General features: G+C 39.7%; 2 protein-coding genes across 2 annotated transcripts in view; one reads left to right on the top strand and one right to left on the bottom strand.

Annotated features, from left to right (window-relative positions):
• LOC144976381 (uncharacterized) overlaps window positions 1-17,500 on the bottom strand; it is a 212,554-nt gene that overhangs the window by 124,080 nt on the left and 70,974 nt on the right. The window lies entirely within an intron of this gene.
• Window positions 76-17,500, top strand: part of LOC144976382 (metalloprotease mig-17-like) — a 29,361-nt gene continuing 11,936 nt past the window's right edge. Inside the window, exons 1-8 of the mRNA XM_078920644.1 lie at window positions 76-137; window positions 1,151-1,208; window positions 2,037-2,112; window positions 3,171-3,248; window positions 4,533-4,672; window positions 7,064-7,101; window positions 15,504-15,609; window positions 16,059-16,214. Coding sequence (XP_078776770.1) covers window positions 83-137; window positions 1,151-1,208; window positions 2,037-2,112; window positions 3,171-3,248; window positions 4,533-4,672; window positions 7,064-7,101; window positions 15,504-15,609; window positions 16,059-16,214 — 707 coding nt within the window. The 5' untranslated portion in view covers window positions 76-82. The remainder of the gene's footprint in view (window positions 138-1,150; window positions 1,209-2,036; window positions 2,113-3,170; window positions 3,249-4,532; window positions 4,673-7,063; window positions 7,102-15,503; window positions 15,610-16,058; window positions 16,215-17,500) is intronic.

The raw sequence follows: 17,500 nt of genomic DNA, 5'->3' as shown, positions 1-17,500 counted from the left end.
CAGGCTATAAGTTCACGATGGCTGCCGTTGCAGCACTTTTCGCTGTCTTTGATATTATTCCCTTTCATTCAGGACACCCAACATGACGTCATCAGTGTGGACGACTGTGTTGTTGATGGTGGGAATATCCTATGTCGGTGAGTGAAAAAAACGACCTTAATCTTGTGAAAATATACAGTTTGACGTCATATCTCATGAAATGTGGCACGACAAAACACTTTGGTGCATACGGTAACCAAACAGAATATAGCAAGCGAAAAGGGGGGGGGGGGGGGGTTGTAAACTCTTTGAGCAATTTTGGTGGATATTGCGCTATATAAAACTCAAGTTGTTTTTTTTTTAAATAGTGTTTAGCGACAAGTCTAATAGATAAAATGGAATCATATTGAATCAGTTGACAGGCGCGAATAGCGCTAATAGAAAAAAAGCGCAATTTACCATTCAAAGACTACTATTTTTGGTGCTACCGATTCTATACACAAAAACAAAAATACAGTATGACGATGACGTCATGGACCAACTGTTCGGACCAGATGAAAATATTCCAGAACAAACCTCAATGGATGATACTTCTACCAAAGAGCCAAATACAGAGGGTGTACACCAACTTCACGTCCAACAACATTGAATCAATATCTCAAATAATATCAAATACATTCAGAAACATCAACTGAAGAACTGATTTCAACAACACATGGAAACATCCAACTGCCTCAGCACATTAACACACATGATGATATTCTAAAGCTAAGAACACTTGCACTAGACAGAGATTTATGGAGGCAGATTACTAACTGGATAATAGAAACAGACTGACAAACTCGTAGTGACGCACACATTCACGGCAAGCGTCCATAGAGACTGTGCAGCCAAATTCATCCATTCATTCAACAATAGTAAAAGTAGTCCTTCAGAGCCATTGGGCCGTGGAGGAGGAGCTTATCCCGGTTTCTATAACGTGAAACGGACAATACCAATTGCTTGCTATCCTTTGGTTAGGACTGATACTTCATAGTTTTTTGCTGTCGTGCTACAATGCAATCTGGTTTTCCCTAAAACCAAAGGGATCTAATAATGTTTATTTAAGCTTTTTATCGAATCACACAAGAAACTCCAATGAAATTCTTTTAAATTTTATTTCCTACCACAGCGTCCCAGTCATGGGTTGTAGAAGTTTATTTCGTAGTTGATCCAAAAGTGGTCAAAAAGTAAGTATGTCCATTATCCTATCTATGTATGTATTCATCCATCAATCCATATGTTTATCTATCTGTATATATATATATATTATATATATATATATATATATATATATATATTTATCTATCCATCTATCCATCTATTTATCTATCTATCTATCTATCTTTCTATCTATCTATCTTTCTATCTATCTATCTATCTATCTATATATATATATCTATCTATCTATCTATCTATCTTTTTATCTATAAAGTATAAACTTGTACAATATTGTTTCGAGCATCATGATGAGATAGAATGCTCGAAACGATATTGTAGAAGTTGATCATAATTATACTTGATATGTTTTACCTTTTTGTCTAGCTATCTATCTATCTATCCATCTATCTATCTATCTATCTATCTATCTATCTATCTATCTATTTATCTATCTGTCTATCTATCTATTTATCTATCTATCTATTTATCTATCTATATATATATATATATATATATATATATATATATATATATATATATATATATCTGCCAAGCTATCTATCTATATATGTACGTTACTACATAGGTATGTGTATAAGTATCTCTCATTGTATCTATTAATTTATTATCTTTGTATTGATCTGAAAGTTTGTCTGTCTTTTTCTTTTCGCTTATCAATGTATTGCCATCTTTCCAACACTTAGGTTCATTTATGATGCCATGCATCGTCCTTTTTGTTAAGTGTTGTTGTCGGCTTGGTATCCTCGGAGCCCATTGTAAAGTGAGTTGAGCACATAATTTAGTAAATATTGCGCTATAAAATAATCTCCCGTTTTCATTTACAATATTTTCTGCAGTCGCCTGAGCTTGGGATATAACGCTAGCATGGCTGAAAGTACCATCAGGAGTGACATCGACTATTTCATATATCAGGTAAGAAGGTTTATATAAGAAATGCTTAAATGATGTAGAGAAGTCAAACTCCAACCACCATTGAGTGTACAAACGATACAAGTTATTTTGCATTTTATTTTATTTGTTTTCCAAGTTAATGTGTGTATTGTTGTGCTGACGAATGGTTTGTACCCGAAACGTCCATTGTCTTTATTGTTACCAAACGAAGCCTCTCCATTTTCACTCTTTCCTTAGTATTTTCACAATCACAGGCTTCAGACAGCCCCTACCGTTCTGTCCTTCAATGGCTTCGTGGAATTTCTTTTCAAAACAACAAAAAGCACTTGTTATGAAAACATTTAGTGTTGCAATCATGAGTTATGGTTCTTGAAATGTCTCTTTTTGTTTTGTTTGTTTGTTGTTGCTTTAGGTCTCTTCCAACACAATTGAGGTTATATGAGAGACCGCTGAAACAAAAAAACAAGCAATCTAACAAAAATAGTACAAATGTAAATCAAAATCATAACCTAAAGATATCAAAAGCTAAATTATAAATAACCAAGAACAAACAGGCAGAAGATTTACAGGAAAAAAAATATCCCCTGTCAGAAATACAATCACAAACCAAAGAAGCAGGATAGGCTAGTAAAGAGAAGAAGAAACGACATCACTATCGGATCGTACACCCATGCGAACATCATAGGTATATGATTCAAGGGTGATGCTCCCATCCAACCACCCGTCTCTGAGCACAATCACTGAAAATATTAATCTTTACCCAATATCAATTATAGGGGGACGAAGTGGTCGAGTGGTTAAGGCATTGCAATGTGAACCGGAAGGTCCAGGGTTCGAGCCCCGTTTCAGGCACTTTCGTATTTTTCTATTGGCAATAATATTAACCCCCAATTTGCTCACTTGGACAACATGGATGATTCCTGTTGACATCAGGCATCTTGTTTGATGAATTATCTACATTCCTTCGTGGAATGCCTAGGCGACGATATCTTATGATGTATCTTATGATTTAAATTAAAAATATCAATTATATGAAAGTTTTACCAATTTATTTTTTTTAGTTTTGAATATTTCCACAGATAAACACGTTCTACAAGACATTGGAAAAATATGGTCTGTCTATTGAAATCAGGGCAAAGCAACTGGACATTTTGACAGTAAGTATTGAGGCTCTGCTGTGAAAAGATACCGTAGCCATCGTTAACATATAGCCCGACACTGACCAAAACATGACGTCAAAAGACATGTCGTTGGCTACAAAAGAATACAAGTCGTGAGTTGTATTCAATAGGTCAACCAATGGAATCGCTTGTTTCCTTGAGCTCTACTAATGACAACTCACTAGACGGTGCAAAAAACTAAAAATGATGTCACGTCCGCCCAGCATCAACAGCTTGTTTCTGAACAAAAATAAAATCCGTATCCTACTGTTTATTTTTCATGCTGGCTAGAACGTTTTCATATGTCATGTGATCAGAATGTATGAAAGTCAAAACATAATCAGATTTATAATGTTTTTCTCCTCTGGATAACTTTTATTCTCGTCGCAGAAGTATTTCATAGGGGCGTCGTCCGCCATTGTTCCGATAGTTAAGAACCAGTTACTAAGTTACCATGCGTCATTACGAGGGAAGTGACGTCACGACTGTTTAAGTCAATTTGCGCTCAAGGCTTGTATCACCCGACTTCTCGTGGAACTGGTGAATTGTTTCTTGAGTGGTGTTCTATTTCTTAATCAGTATAATGTCACCGTACTCAAATGTAAAATGATTACCTGACCATTAACAGCGTTGTGTATCTGTCGGAAAATAATTATTGTAACATCGTCTAACAGGCGTCATGTCTCGTTCTACTTGTTCGGTGTTTCTGTTGGTCAGGTACCCTTTGTAAAGGGCTTTGAGCACGTTTAGTGAATATTTCGCTATTAAAAAAACAAAACGGCTCAAAGCTCAGGTGACGGGTTGCTAACCAAAGTAAAAAAAGGTGTTTAGTCAGAGTAAAACGAAATAACAAATCATTCTATAGATAGAATGAAGTCGACGTCACTCAGGTCTGTGTTATTGTTTTCTTGCCATCCATATTTCTGAGTAATCCTCACTAAACTGTATTAACTATATTATTAACCAGACTATAGATAGTATGCACTTGGCTAAGAAGTTCACAACACTGCTATCCGGAAGTATAACGGACCAACATACAAAAATATGTGTAACCTTAAACGTTTATAGTCTGGTCAATACAGTTTAGTGAGAATTACTCATAAATGCAGATGGCAAAAAACATAACAAAGGCCTAAGTGGCTTCCATTACGTTCTATCAATAAACTTTCAAGGTTACACATAGTTTTGTGTGTTGGTCCTTTATACTTCCGGATGGCAATGTTGTGAGCTTCTTAGCCAAGCGCATACTATCTATAAATCCTTTATCTCCGTTTGTTACAGGAGGAAATATTTGAAGATTGTCATTTGATCAGATCTGAGTTACTTAAAAATAGCATGTCATTAGACGTTGCCACGAAATGGTTGGCTAAGAAGGATGCTTACAAAACTGTTGGTTACGACACGGTGGTAATCTACACAGGGTAGGTGGTGTTTGTGCTGGTGTTGTGTATGTGTGTGTGTGTGTGTGTTTGGTGTAAGTGCGGCTGTGCGGCTAAGTGGTCTGGTGTTTGACACCCCTTTCGGATCGAAAGGGCTTGGCTTCGAACCTCGCTCAGTGCATAGTTGAGTACTTGGAAAATACTCTTTACTCACATTCTCTCGCCGTACTCAGGTGTAAAATGAGTACCTGACCGTTAACAGCATTGACTCTGTCGGAAAAAATTGTAATATCGCCTATCAGGCGTTATGTCTCGTTCTACATGTTACGTGTTGCCGTTGGTCTTGGACGTTTGTAAAGCGCTTTGAGCACATTTAGTGGATATTGCGATAGATAAAAGCTCATTTTATTTTATCTAGATTTCCACCAAAATCGTTCATTATGTTTCACATACCGAGTAAACATAACGCCGCTCTCACATTATCTCATTCGTCTGTAGTGTTTCATTCATCCTGTTTTGTTGATGAAGAGGAAACCCGAAACCTCCACATTATCTGTTTTCGTTTATTAAATTGAAGCCTACAGTCAATTTCACATTATTATGAATTGGATTCAATAGTCTGATGTCACTTCGCCTAGGAAAATTGGCACTTTTTATTCTTCATGCTAGCTAGAACTCTCCATATGTCATGTGATCAGAATGTATAAAAGTCAAAACATGATCATATCTATAATGTTTCTCTCCTCTGGATAAACATTTAGTCTCGTCGGAGAAATATTTCATAAAGGCGTCCGCCATTGTTCCGATAGTTTAGAGCCAGTTACTAATAATATACTATGCGTCATTACGAGGGAAGTGACGTCATGACTGTTGAAGCCAATTACTTTATGTCTGGTTTTGTTATTATTTTGTTTTTTCCCCATCCACGTTTATGAGTAATTCTCACTAAACTGTATTAACCAGACTATAAAAGTTTAACAGAATTTTGTATGTTAGTCCGTAATACTCCTGGATGGCAATGTTGTGAGCTTCTTAGCCAAGCGCATAGTATCTATTGACTTCCACTTCATTTTATCATCCCCACTTTGAATCTAACTTCCTTCGTCTTCCCCATACAATGTGCTCTTGTGACATTCGCTTTCGGATCGGAAGGTCCTGGGTTCGAGTCTCGCTCGGCGCATAGTTGAGTCCAACCTTTCTCGGCGCATAGTTGAGTCCTAGGAAAAGACTCTTTACTCACATTCTCTCACCGCGCTCATGTCTAAAATGAGTACCTTGCCGTTAATAGCGTTGTCTTTGTAAGACAAAAAATTGCAATATCGCCTTACAGGCGTCGTGTCTCGTTCTACATGTTAAATGTTGCTGTTGGCTAGGAACACCTTCTAAAGCGCTTTGAGCACGTTTAGTGGACATTGCCCTATACAAAAAACTCAAGCTGTTATTGACGTCACTCATCTCTTTATCATTGTTTTAGACCACCAGTGATAATGAGGTCTGAGGTTCGATCCCCAGACCAGGCAGCTGATTTTCCGATGGTCTTTTTATTCATTTATTTTTCTTTCCGCATCGCCTAGCGTTGTTTCATGCGCACTTTTTCGGATGTTTATCTTGCACTAGGGCCTGATCACTAATATGTCATATTGATGTGCGGCTATGTGGTCTTGTGGTCTTGTGTCAATCGAATTGGAAGATTCTGGGCTCGAGCCTCGCTCGGCGCAAATTTGAGTGCTTGGAAAAGGTTCTTTACTCATATTCTCTCACCGTACTCAGGTGTAAACTGAGTACCTGGCTGTTAACAGCGTTGTCCCTTGTCCGAAAAAATTGTGTAATATCACCTTACAGGCGTCATGTTCAGTCTTAAATGTTTAGTGTTGCTGTTGACCAGGGACCCTCTGTAAAGCGCTTTGAGCACGTTTAGTGGATATTGAGCTATAAAAGTTCATTTGAATTTGATGTATCTTGATAGAATGAAGACCATAGATTTCACTCCGATTAAAATATTCGATCTATTTCTAGAATAGATTCAAACTCACGTTATAGAGATATTCATATATACAAAAAAAATTGAGCTTGTTTTATAAATGATTTTTTAAAAAATATAGCGCAATATCCACTTAATGTGCTCAAAGCGCATTACAAGGGGTCATGACCAACAGCAACATGTAACGTGTAGAATGAGACATGACGCCTGTAAGGCGATATTACATTTTTTTTCAGATAGAAACAGCGCTGTTTAACGGTCATGTACTCACTTTTACACCTGAGTAGGGTTAGAGAATGTGAATAAAGAGCCTTGTCCAAGGACTTAACTATTCGCCGAGCGAAGCTCTAACCCAGGACTTTCCGATCCGAAAGGGGAGTCATACCATTAGACCACATTATAACCGCACATTCAGACCAGATATTTACAATGATAATTATTTTTCTTTTCAGATTTAATCTTTTTGCCGACAGAAATGATGGAGTAGCAGGTTTGTGCAGTGGCGGGTCCTCAAGCCATCCTCCATGGTTTATCGGGTCTTCCATTACAGCCATCCTTTAGGGTCCATCGGGTCCTCCATTACAGCCATTCTCCATGATCCATTGGGTCCTCCATTACATCCATCCTGTAGGGTCCATCGGGTCCTCCATTACATCCATCATTTAAGGTCCATTGGGTCCTACATTACAGCCATTCTCCATGGTCCATTGGGTCCTCCATTACAGCCATCCTTTAGGGTCCATGGGTCCTCCATTACAGCCATCATTTAAGGTCCATTGGGTCCTTCATTACAGACATCCTTTAGGGTCCATTGGGTCCTACATTACAGCCATCATTTAGGGTCCATTGGATCCTCCATTACAGCCATCATTTAAGGTCCATTGGGTCCTCTATTACAGCCATCATTTAAGGTCCATTGGGTCCTCCATTACAGCCATCCTTTAGGGTCCATTGGGTCCTCCATTACAGCCATCATTTAAGGTCCATTGGGTCCTTCATTACAGCCATTCTTTAGGGTCCATTGGGTCCTCCATTACAGCCATCATTTAAGGTCCATTGGGTCCTACATTACATCCATTCTCCATGGTCCATTGGGTCCTCTATTACATTCATCCTTTAGGGTCCATAGGTCCTCCATTACAGTCATCATTTAAGGTCCATTGGGTCCTTCATTACAGACATCCTTTAGGGTCCATTGGGTCCTACATTACAGCCATCATTTAGGGTCCATTGGATCCTCCATTACAGCCATCATTTAAGGTCCATTGGGTCCTCTATTACAGCCATCCTTTAGGGTCCATTGGGTCCTCCATTACAGCCATCCTCCATTGTCTATCGGGTCCTCCATTACATCCATTCTCCATAGTCTATCGGGTCCTCCATTACATCCATTCTCCATGGTCTATCGGGTCCTCCATTACAGCCATTCTCCAAGATCCATTGGGTCCTCCATTACATCCATTCTCCATGGTCCATTGGGTCCTCCATTACATCCATTCTCCATGGTCTATCGGGTCCTCCATTACAGCCATTCTCCATGGTCCATTGGGTCCTCCATTACATCCATTCTCCATAGTCCATTGGGTCCTCTATTACAGTCATCCTTTAGGGTCCATTGGGTCCTCCATTACATCCATCCTTTAGAGTCCATCGGGTCCTCCATTACATCCATTCTCCATGGTCTATCGGGTCCTCCATTACATCCATTCTCCATGGTCTATCGGGTCCTCCATTACAGCCATTCTCCATGATCCATTGGGTCCTCCATTACAGCCATTCTCCATGATCCATTGGGTCCTCCATTACAGCCATCATTTAGGGTCCATTGGGTCCTCCATTACATCCATTCTCCATGGTCTATTGGGTCCTCCATTACATCCATTCTCCATAGTCCATCGGGTCCTCCATTACATCCATTCTCCATGGTCCATCGGGTCCTCCATTACATCCATTCCCCATGGTCCATCGGGTCCTCCATTACATCCATTCTCCATGGTCCATCGGGTCCTCCATTACATCCATTCTCCATGGTCTATTGGGTCCTCCATTACATCCATCCTCCATGGTCCATCGGGTCCTTCATTACATACGTTCTCCATGGTCCATCGGGTCCTCTATTACATCCATTCTCCATGGTCCATCGGATCCTACGGACAACATGGCTGACACCTGTTGACATTGAGCTTCGGCTCAGTGGATAGTCTTATGTTTCCATTTATTCACTGTGTGGAATCTTTAATTTTTACCTGATGTGGACTAATCGTAATATTGGAACTTTTAACTTAAGATCTATTAAAAGTAACATTCGAAAGGAACAACTGTGTCAAGATTTAGAAAGTTATAAAATCGATGTGTTGTGTTTACAAGAGACGAAGATCCAAGATGGCGTCGACCAAACAATAAATGGTCACAGACTGCTGTGCTTTGCTTCCAGTTCACCTCACTATGGTAGTGGATTTCTCATAAATAAAAACTGCAGGGATTTGACTAGTGACGAATGGAATGTTTCGGACAGAATATGTGTTCTTGAGCTTAATTGTAAGATCAATTCAAGGAACCAGAATAACAATAACAAAGACGATCACGGTAAGAAGACGTTCACTATCTCAATCGTAAATGTTTACGCACCAACAAGTCAACGCGCAAAACAATACCCAGAGGAAACTGATAAATTTTACAAAGACCTAGACGATACACTGAACAAAATAGGAAACAAATCAATATTAATAATTGCTGGAGATTTTAATGCCAAAGTAGGAAAACGTCTCGACAGTGACACACTATGTTTAGGATCATACTCAAAAGGAAAACGTAACGATAACGGAGAAAAATTAGTCCAGTTCTGTGAACAGAGAAAACTTTTCATAACAAACAGTGCTTTCAACCACCCATCAAGACACCAGACAACATGGGTAGGACAAAGGAAAGACCAAACCCAAGACAAAATGATAACAATACACAACCAAATAGACTATATCATATGTCGACACCGCCATAAACACTACTCAACCAACTCGCGATCATACGGTGGTACACTGCTAACATCCGATCACAAACTTGTAAAAACGAATTTCAACATAAATGTGTACAGACAACGAAGACAGAAAGGTAAAACGGCAGTCAAAATAAACACGGCAAAAATAGTAAATGAGCGAGAATGTCGCATTCATTACCAATATGAACTTAACTCAAGTCTATGGAAAATAAAGCAAAACAGCAATCCAAACAATGAATGGAAAGAGACGCAAGCGGCAATGAAATATGCGGGGGAAGAAAGTGCAGGCTCTATTAATACAACTAAGAACAAACCAAATCGAACGCCTAATATCGCTATTAACGATCTATCGCGTCAACAAAAAGAACTTAGGATCAGGATACAAAACACGAAAGACTCTGAAGAAATAATAAACCTGAAAACGGAACGAAACAAAATACTGCATTCAATTCGATCACTTACAATAAAACACAGAAACGAGGAATTAGACAAAAAAGTGGAAGATATAGAAAAGTCCAAAAATAACGCATCGTCTATGTTCAAAGCGACGAAATCTCTGAACCGAAAACCATTCGAGAACCCAAAACTACAGGATAAATTTGGCAAACAGACAACAAATCCCAACGATATCCTTGACATTGTAACTGACCACTTCCAGCAGAAATTTCACAAACAAGTCTCACAAATATCGCCCTTCTCAGGAAACCCTAGAGACCTAAACAACCGCATCACAACAACTGAAGTTAGAAATAGCATAAAGTGCCTAAACAATAACAGATCCCCAAGCGAAGATGAAATTCCCGCTGAATTGCTGAAATGCGGTACCCTCTCCCTGGATCTGACCATTGCAAACGTAATGAACAAAACATTCTCAACACACAAAGACTGGGACATAAACAGCGGTGTCCTAATTACAATACAAAAACCAGGAAAAACGAAAGGACCCGTAAACAACCTGCGCCCAATAACATTACTGAATACCATAAGAAAAACACTGTCAACTATTGTCCTCGACAGAATTAGACCGAAAATAGAAAAATATCTATCACATAGCCAAAGCGGGTTTCGCCAAGACCGAAGCACATCGGACGTTGTATGGACACATAAATGGTTGGCAGCAAAGGCACTCAAAGAAAACATATCCATAACAATAACCGGAATCGATATGTCCGCAGCCTTTGATACGATCGACAGAGGAAAACTTTTGGAGATATTAACAGAAATAGTAGACGAAGACGAGCTCCGAATAATCCGATTTCTCCTCAGCAACACAAAGATACAACCAAGGATATATGGGGCCACAAAACAGACGCAGTTCGAAAGTAACATCGGGACCCCCCAAGGAGATAGTCTGAGCCCGATTCTGTTCACAATATACTTAGAACACGCTCTGAAAGAAGTTCGAAAAGTCATTCCAAAACCAACGACTCATATTTAGAATGCAATCCCTAGAGAAATCGCCTATGCAGATGATGTCGATTTTATTGGATCAACACCAGCAAATATAGACATCATACAAAATACCCTCATGAAATATAACCTCCAAGTCAATGCCAATAAAACCGAATTTACAACAATATCGAGGAACAAAGAGGAATGGAAAAGAACAAAGAAAGTCGGCTCACTAATTGGAGACACCGAGGATGTACAAAGAAGAAAACAGCTATCAAACGCCGCACTCAGTAAACTCACCAATGTATGGATTAGAGGTGACAAAATAAAGAGAAAAACCAAACTGAAACTATACCATGCTCTTGTAAAACCGGTACTTCTGTATAACTGCGGCACTTGGGCGTTGACAAAATCCGAAGAAGAACATCTGGATGCCTTCCATCGCACACAGCTAAGAAGGGTACTGGACATCAAATACCCAAAAAAGATCTCAAATGAATCACTCTATAAGATCACAAAAGAAAGACCAATCTCCCTTGACATTTTACAACAACGATGGCAACTTTTCGGTCACATTCTACGCAGGGACAAAAACATACCAGCTAACCAAGCCATGTCTGGATACTTCCAAAAACACGGGAACCTTTTCAGAGGAAGACCGATCACAACACTCCCTGTGATCCTAAACAAAAACCTCACAACACTTGGACAAAGCATTAGTCTCATAACGGCAGGGGACCTTGAAAATCTGAGAACCCTAGCAGAGGACCGACAATATTGGAGACACCTCACACAGGAAATACTGGAAACAGCCAAGGCGACCCGATCTTTCGGTCGAGACGCGAAAGGCATCTAAGTCAAGTAAGTCATCGGATCCTCCATTACATCCATTCCCCATGGTCCATCGGGTCCTCCATTACATCCATTCCCCATGGTCCATCGGGTCCTCCATTACATCCATTCCCCATGGTCCATCGGGTCCTCCATTACATCCATTCCCCATGGTCCATCGGGTCCTCCATTACATCCATTCTCCATAGTCCATCGGATCCTCCATTACATCCATTCTCCATGGTCCATCGGGTCCTCCATTACATCCATTCTCCATGGTCTATTGGGTCCTCCATTACATCCATTTTCCATAGTCTAAAACATAATTGAATATACACATAAAGCCATCCTTCATTTGACGTCGTCCTTCTTAAAGATTGAATTGTACAAGACTCCCAATGTTGTAATAATTCATGAACAAAAACGAGCGTAACACTTTCGAAGAAATAGAAAATACCGAACACGGATATTTTCGTGCTCAAAACCCTTCGTCAGTCAAATTGCATTTCGATATCGCACCAACCAACATGATGTGCCACATACTTGTCTAACGGTTGTCTGGAAATTCAGTGATAATTATTGTTTGTTGTTTTGTTGTTTTTTTTCTTTTTTCTTTTTTGGTTGGTTTCGGCTGAAGAAGGTCTTTGGGCCCGAAACGTTCAGTGATTGATATAATTTTGTTCTTTTTAAAAGCTGTTTTACTGATTCGTTAAGTTTTACAGTCCACGGGCTTTCGAAGAACTTAGGTGTCCGTTTCACTTGTAATTCAATTGTACGGCTATGTGGTATGACACTCGCTTTCGGATCAGAAGGTCCTAGGTTCACCCTTGCTCAGCGAAAGTTGATTCCTCTTTACTCACATTCTCTCACTATACTCAGGTGTAAAATAAGTACCTGGCCGTTAACAGTGTTGTCTGTGTCCGAATCAAATTTGTAATATCGCGTTAAAAGGCGGTTTTGTAACGACTCTGTGTTAGGCTACGTTAATTCAATATAATTATTATCAATCATATGAAAATGTAAAACAAATACATAATACGACCATCCAGGACTGAGTTATTTCAGTAACTAACCTAACACAAAACAATCATCTTACGATGTTCCTAAGTAACAATTTGGTGCTAATACGTTCACGCAGTCAACATTCACTCTCACATGCAAAACATGCACAACACAAGATGCCTACCTCTAGAAATAACCCTAACATAATGACACACAGTCGAACAACTACATTCACAAACATCCAAACAACTCCAATATATTACAATACATGTTACATTACTCCCCAACTATGGGATTGCTTAAGCAATGCTATAAACTTAACATGTATTGAAATGTAATATTAATTATGTATCAATAATTTATTAATTACAACTATAATCAAATCATCTCTTTCTAAAATTAAAACTATCTTTAAAAGTGTATTGAATATTTTCTACCTATTGTAACAATAAATTTAATTCCCAAATGGCGATGGTGCTGGATGTGGATCGCACTCTGTGATTGCGTTGAGCTTCCTGTAATCGAAACAAACAAGATTCAATCCGTCCTTCTTTTTTTTACGACAACGAATGGTGACGCATTAAGTTATTCGCTTTTCCTTATTATACCCTTTCGTTCCATCAGCTGCAATTCCTCTCGTAACGAGCACACGGTACTGCATACGGATGGAGGCGAACAGGCGTATCAGAAGTAAGGCTGATCTTATGCTCGGACAGGTTACAACATCAGGGCACGTCACTGGAAACACGTTGGTGATTTGAAACGATACAGTTGATGTTTTTGTTCAGACGAAAGCTGGACTCCGAACTGCACGTCTTCAGTAGTTTCATGCAGATCCCACGTTCCAAGATTGGTAAGATTTCCCGACGTTGTGGTTATAAGGGCGTAAGTTTCGTAATCCTGCACCACCGCAAACGCTACGTGTTGAGGCGATGATGACAAGTGCTGATCAATCTCGTTATTACACGACACCGATTGTCGATGCGTATCCATCTCGTTATTACACGACACCGATTGTAAATGCGTGTTATCCATCTCGTTATTACACGACACCGATTGTCGATGCGTATCCATCTCGTTATTACACGACACCGATTGTCGATGCGTATCCATCTCGTTATTGTACAACACCGATTGTCGATGCGTATCCATCTCGTTATTACACGACACCGATTGTCGATGCGTATCCATCTCGTTATTACACGACACCGATTGTCGATGCATGTTATCCATCTCGTTATTACACGACACCGATTGTCGATGCGTATCCATCTCGTTATTACACGACACCGATTGTCGATGCGTATCCATCTCGTTATTACACGACACCGATTGTCGATGCGTATCCATCTCGTTGTTACACGACACATATTGTCGATGCTGTTAGCCATTCGTTATTACACGACACCGATTGTCGATGCATGTAGCCATTTCGTTATTACACACCATTGTCGATGCGTATCCAACTCGTTATTACACGACACCATTGTCGATGCGTATCACTCGTTATTACACGACCCGATTGTCGATGCGTATCCATCTCGTTATTACACGACACCGATTGTCGATGCGTATCCATCTCGTTGTTACACGACACATATTGTCGATGCGTATCCATCTCGTTATTACACGACACCGATTGTCGATGCGTATCCATCTCGTTATTACACGACACCGATTGTCGATGCGTATCCATCTCGTTATTACACGACACCGATTGTCGATGCGTATCCATCTCGTTATTACACGACACCTATTGTCGATGCGTATCCATCTCGTTATTACACGACACCGATTGTCGATGCATGTTAGCCATTTCGTTATTACACGACACCGATTGTAAATGCGTGTTATCCATCTCGTTATTACACGACACCGATTGTCCATGCGTATCCATCTCGTTATTACACGACACCGATTGTCGATGCGTATCCATCTCGTTATTGCACGACACCGATTGTCGATGCGTATCCATCTCGTTATTACACGACACGCAGTCAACATTCACACTAACATGCAAAACATGCACAACACAAGATGCGTACCGCTAGAAAGATCCCTAACATAATTACTTACAGTCGAACAACTACATTCACACAATCCAAAATATTACAATTCATGTTACAGGCATGTCCAGTCCTACATGTTCAATGTTGCTGTTGGCCAGGGACCCCTTGTAAAGGGCGTTGGGCACGTTCAGTGGATAGTTTGCTATATAAAAGCTCAATTCAATTTAAATTAATATTGAGTAAATCTATGTTTGATTTTTTATCACGCTTTTCATTTCTGTTTATCCAGGATCTTATTACTGTGTATTCAAGTGGTGCTTACACCTTATTTCTGTGTATCCACAATGTGCTTACACCTTATTTCTGTGTATCCACGATGTGCTTACACCTTATTTCTGTGTATCCACGATGTGCTTACACCTTATTTCTGTGTATCCACAATGTGCTTACACCTTATTTCTGTGTATCCACAATGTGCTTACACCTTATTTCTGTGTATCCACGATGTGCTTACACCTTATTTCTATGTATCCACGATGTGCTTAAATCTTATTTCTATGTATCCACGATGTGCTTACACCTTATTTCTATGTATCCACGATGTGCTTACACCTTATTTCTATGTATCCACGATGTGCTTAAATCTTATTTCTATGTATCCAGGAGTTTCTTTCCTCAATGAAACCTGTCACGAGGATGGAATCGCCGTGGTGGAATTTGATGGGACGATGCTGACGGCTGTAGTCACTGCCCACGAGATTGGACACAGGTCAATGTAGTCTGTGTGTGTGTGTCTGTGTGTGTGTGTGTGCGTGTGTGTGTGCTTGCATCTTTCAATCTATCAATCTATCTATTTCTATATCCATTTATCAGCGTGGCTCTGCGTTACGGTCGGTTTGTGCTTCGTACCCGAAAGGTACAGAGTTCGATCGCCCGCCGCTGCGTTGTGTGGCCTTAAGCAAATCACCTCGCCCTAGCTCAATTTGCGGCCCTGCACAGCGGCTAACGATTTGTGTATTCCAGTCTTCCTTTGGAATAGACCCTTGAGACACATTTCCCCTATGAGATCAATAAAGGAAATGTTATTATTTATTATTTATTATTAATTATTAATTATTATTATTATTATTATTATTATTATTATTATTATTATTATTATTATTATATTATCATCATTATCCATCCATCTGACAAGAATACCCAAATTCAATCCACCAGTATTGGCGCCCTACACGACACAAACACCCTAGCCTCTCCCTGCTCTTCTCGTTTGGGATGGATCATGAACGCACGAACTATTACAACCAACGCAAACAGATGGGCCTTCTCTGCTTGTACTGCCATAGCCATCAAGAATTACATCTCTTCACTTAGGTAAGGACCTTTAACAACGACATCACTTGGCTTAGGTTCAGACCTTTAACAGCTACATCATTTGGCTTAGGTAATGACCATTAACAGCTACATCATTTGGTTTAGGTAATGACCATTAACAGCTACATCATTTGGCTTAGGTAAAGATCATTAACAGCGACATCACTTGGCTTAGGTTACGACCTTAAACAGCTACATTATTTGGCTTAGGTAAAGACCTTAAACAGCTACATTATTTGGCGTAGGTAATGACCATTAACAGCTACATCATTTGGCGTAGGTAAAAATCATTAACAGCTACATCATTTGGCTTAGGTTAAGACCTTAAACAGCTACATTATTTGGCGTAGGTAAAAATCATTAACAGCTACATCACTTGGCTTAGGTTAAGACCTTAATCAACTACATCATTTGCCTTATGTAATGACCATTAACAGCTATATCACTTGGCTTCGGTAAAGACCATCATCAGCTATTTCACTGGGCTTTGGTATATAAACAGCTATATCACTAAGCTTAGGTAAGAACCATTAACAGCTACAGCACTTGGCTTAGGTAATGACCATAACCAGCTTTTTCACTAAGCTTAGCTAAAGACCACTAACAGCTTTATCACATGGCTTAGATAAATAACCATTTATTGTTACATCGCTGGGTTTAGTGAAATAGCCGTCAATGGCTACATCAGGGGACTTGAGTGAAGACCATTAACAGTTATATCACTGGGCTTAGGTAACAACCATAAACAGCTACATCACTGGTTTACGAGAAACGATCATCAATGGCTACATCACTGGTTTACGAGAAACGATCATCAATAGCTACATCACTGGTTACGAGAAACGACCATCAATAGCTACATCACTGAGTTACGAGAAACGACCGTCAATGGCTACATCAGAGGACTTGGAGACCATAATAGTGGAGACCATTAGCAATTACATTAATGGACCTGAAATAAAAATCCTCAAGTTTTTATATTGCGCAATGTCCACTAAACGTGCTCAAAGTGCTTTACAATGGGTCCCTGACCAACAGCAACACGTAACATGTAGAACGAGACGTAACGCCCGTTAGGAGATATCGCAAATGTTTTTCGACAAGGAAAACCCTGTTGACGGCAAGGTACTCATTTTACACCTGAGCACGATTAGAGAATGTGAGTTAAGAGCCTTTTCCAAGGAGTCAACTATGCACCGAAGGAAACAGGCTCGAACCCAGACCTTCCGATCCGAAAGCGAATGTCATAGCACTAGACCACATAGCCGACTTAAGCATGGGCTTGC

This window comes from Berghia stephanieae, chromosome 7 (assembly GCF_034508935.2).
Source record: "Berghia stephanieae isolate SIO BIC M18660-M18661 chromosome 7, UCSD_Bste_1.3, whole genome shotgun sequence".
NCBI classification, from domain to species: domain Eukaryota; kingdom Metazoa; phylum Mollusca; class Gastropoda; order Nudibranchia; family Aeolidiidae; genus Berghia; species Berghia stephanieae.
Note: the sequence above shows the minus strand (reverse complement) of the source record. Positions and strands in the feature narration are given on the sequence as shown.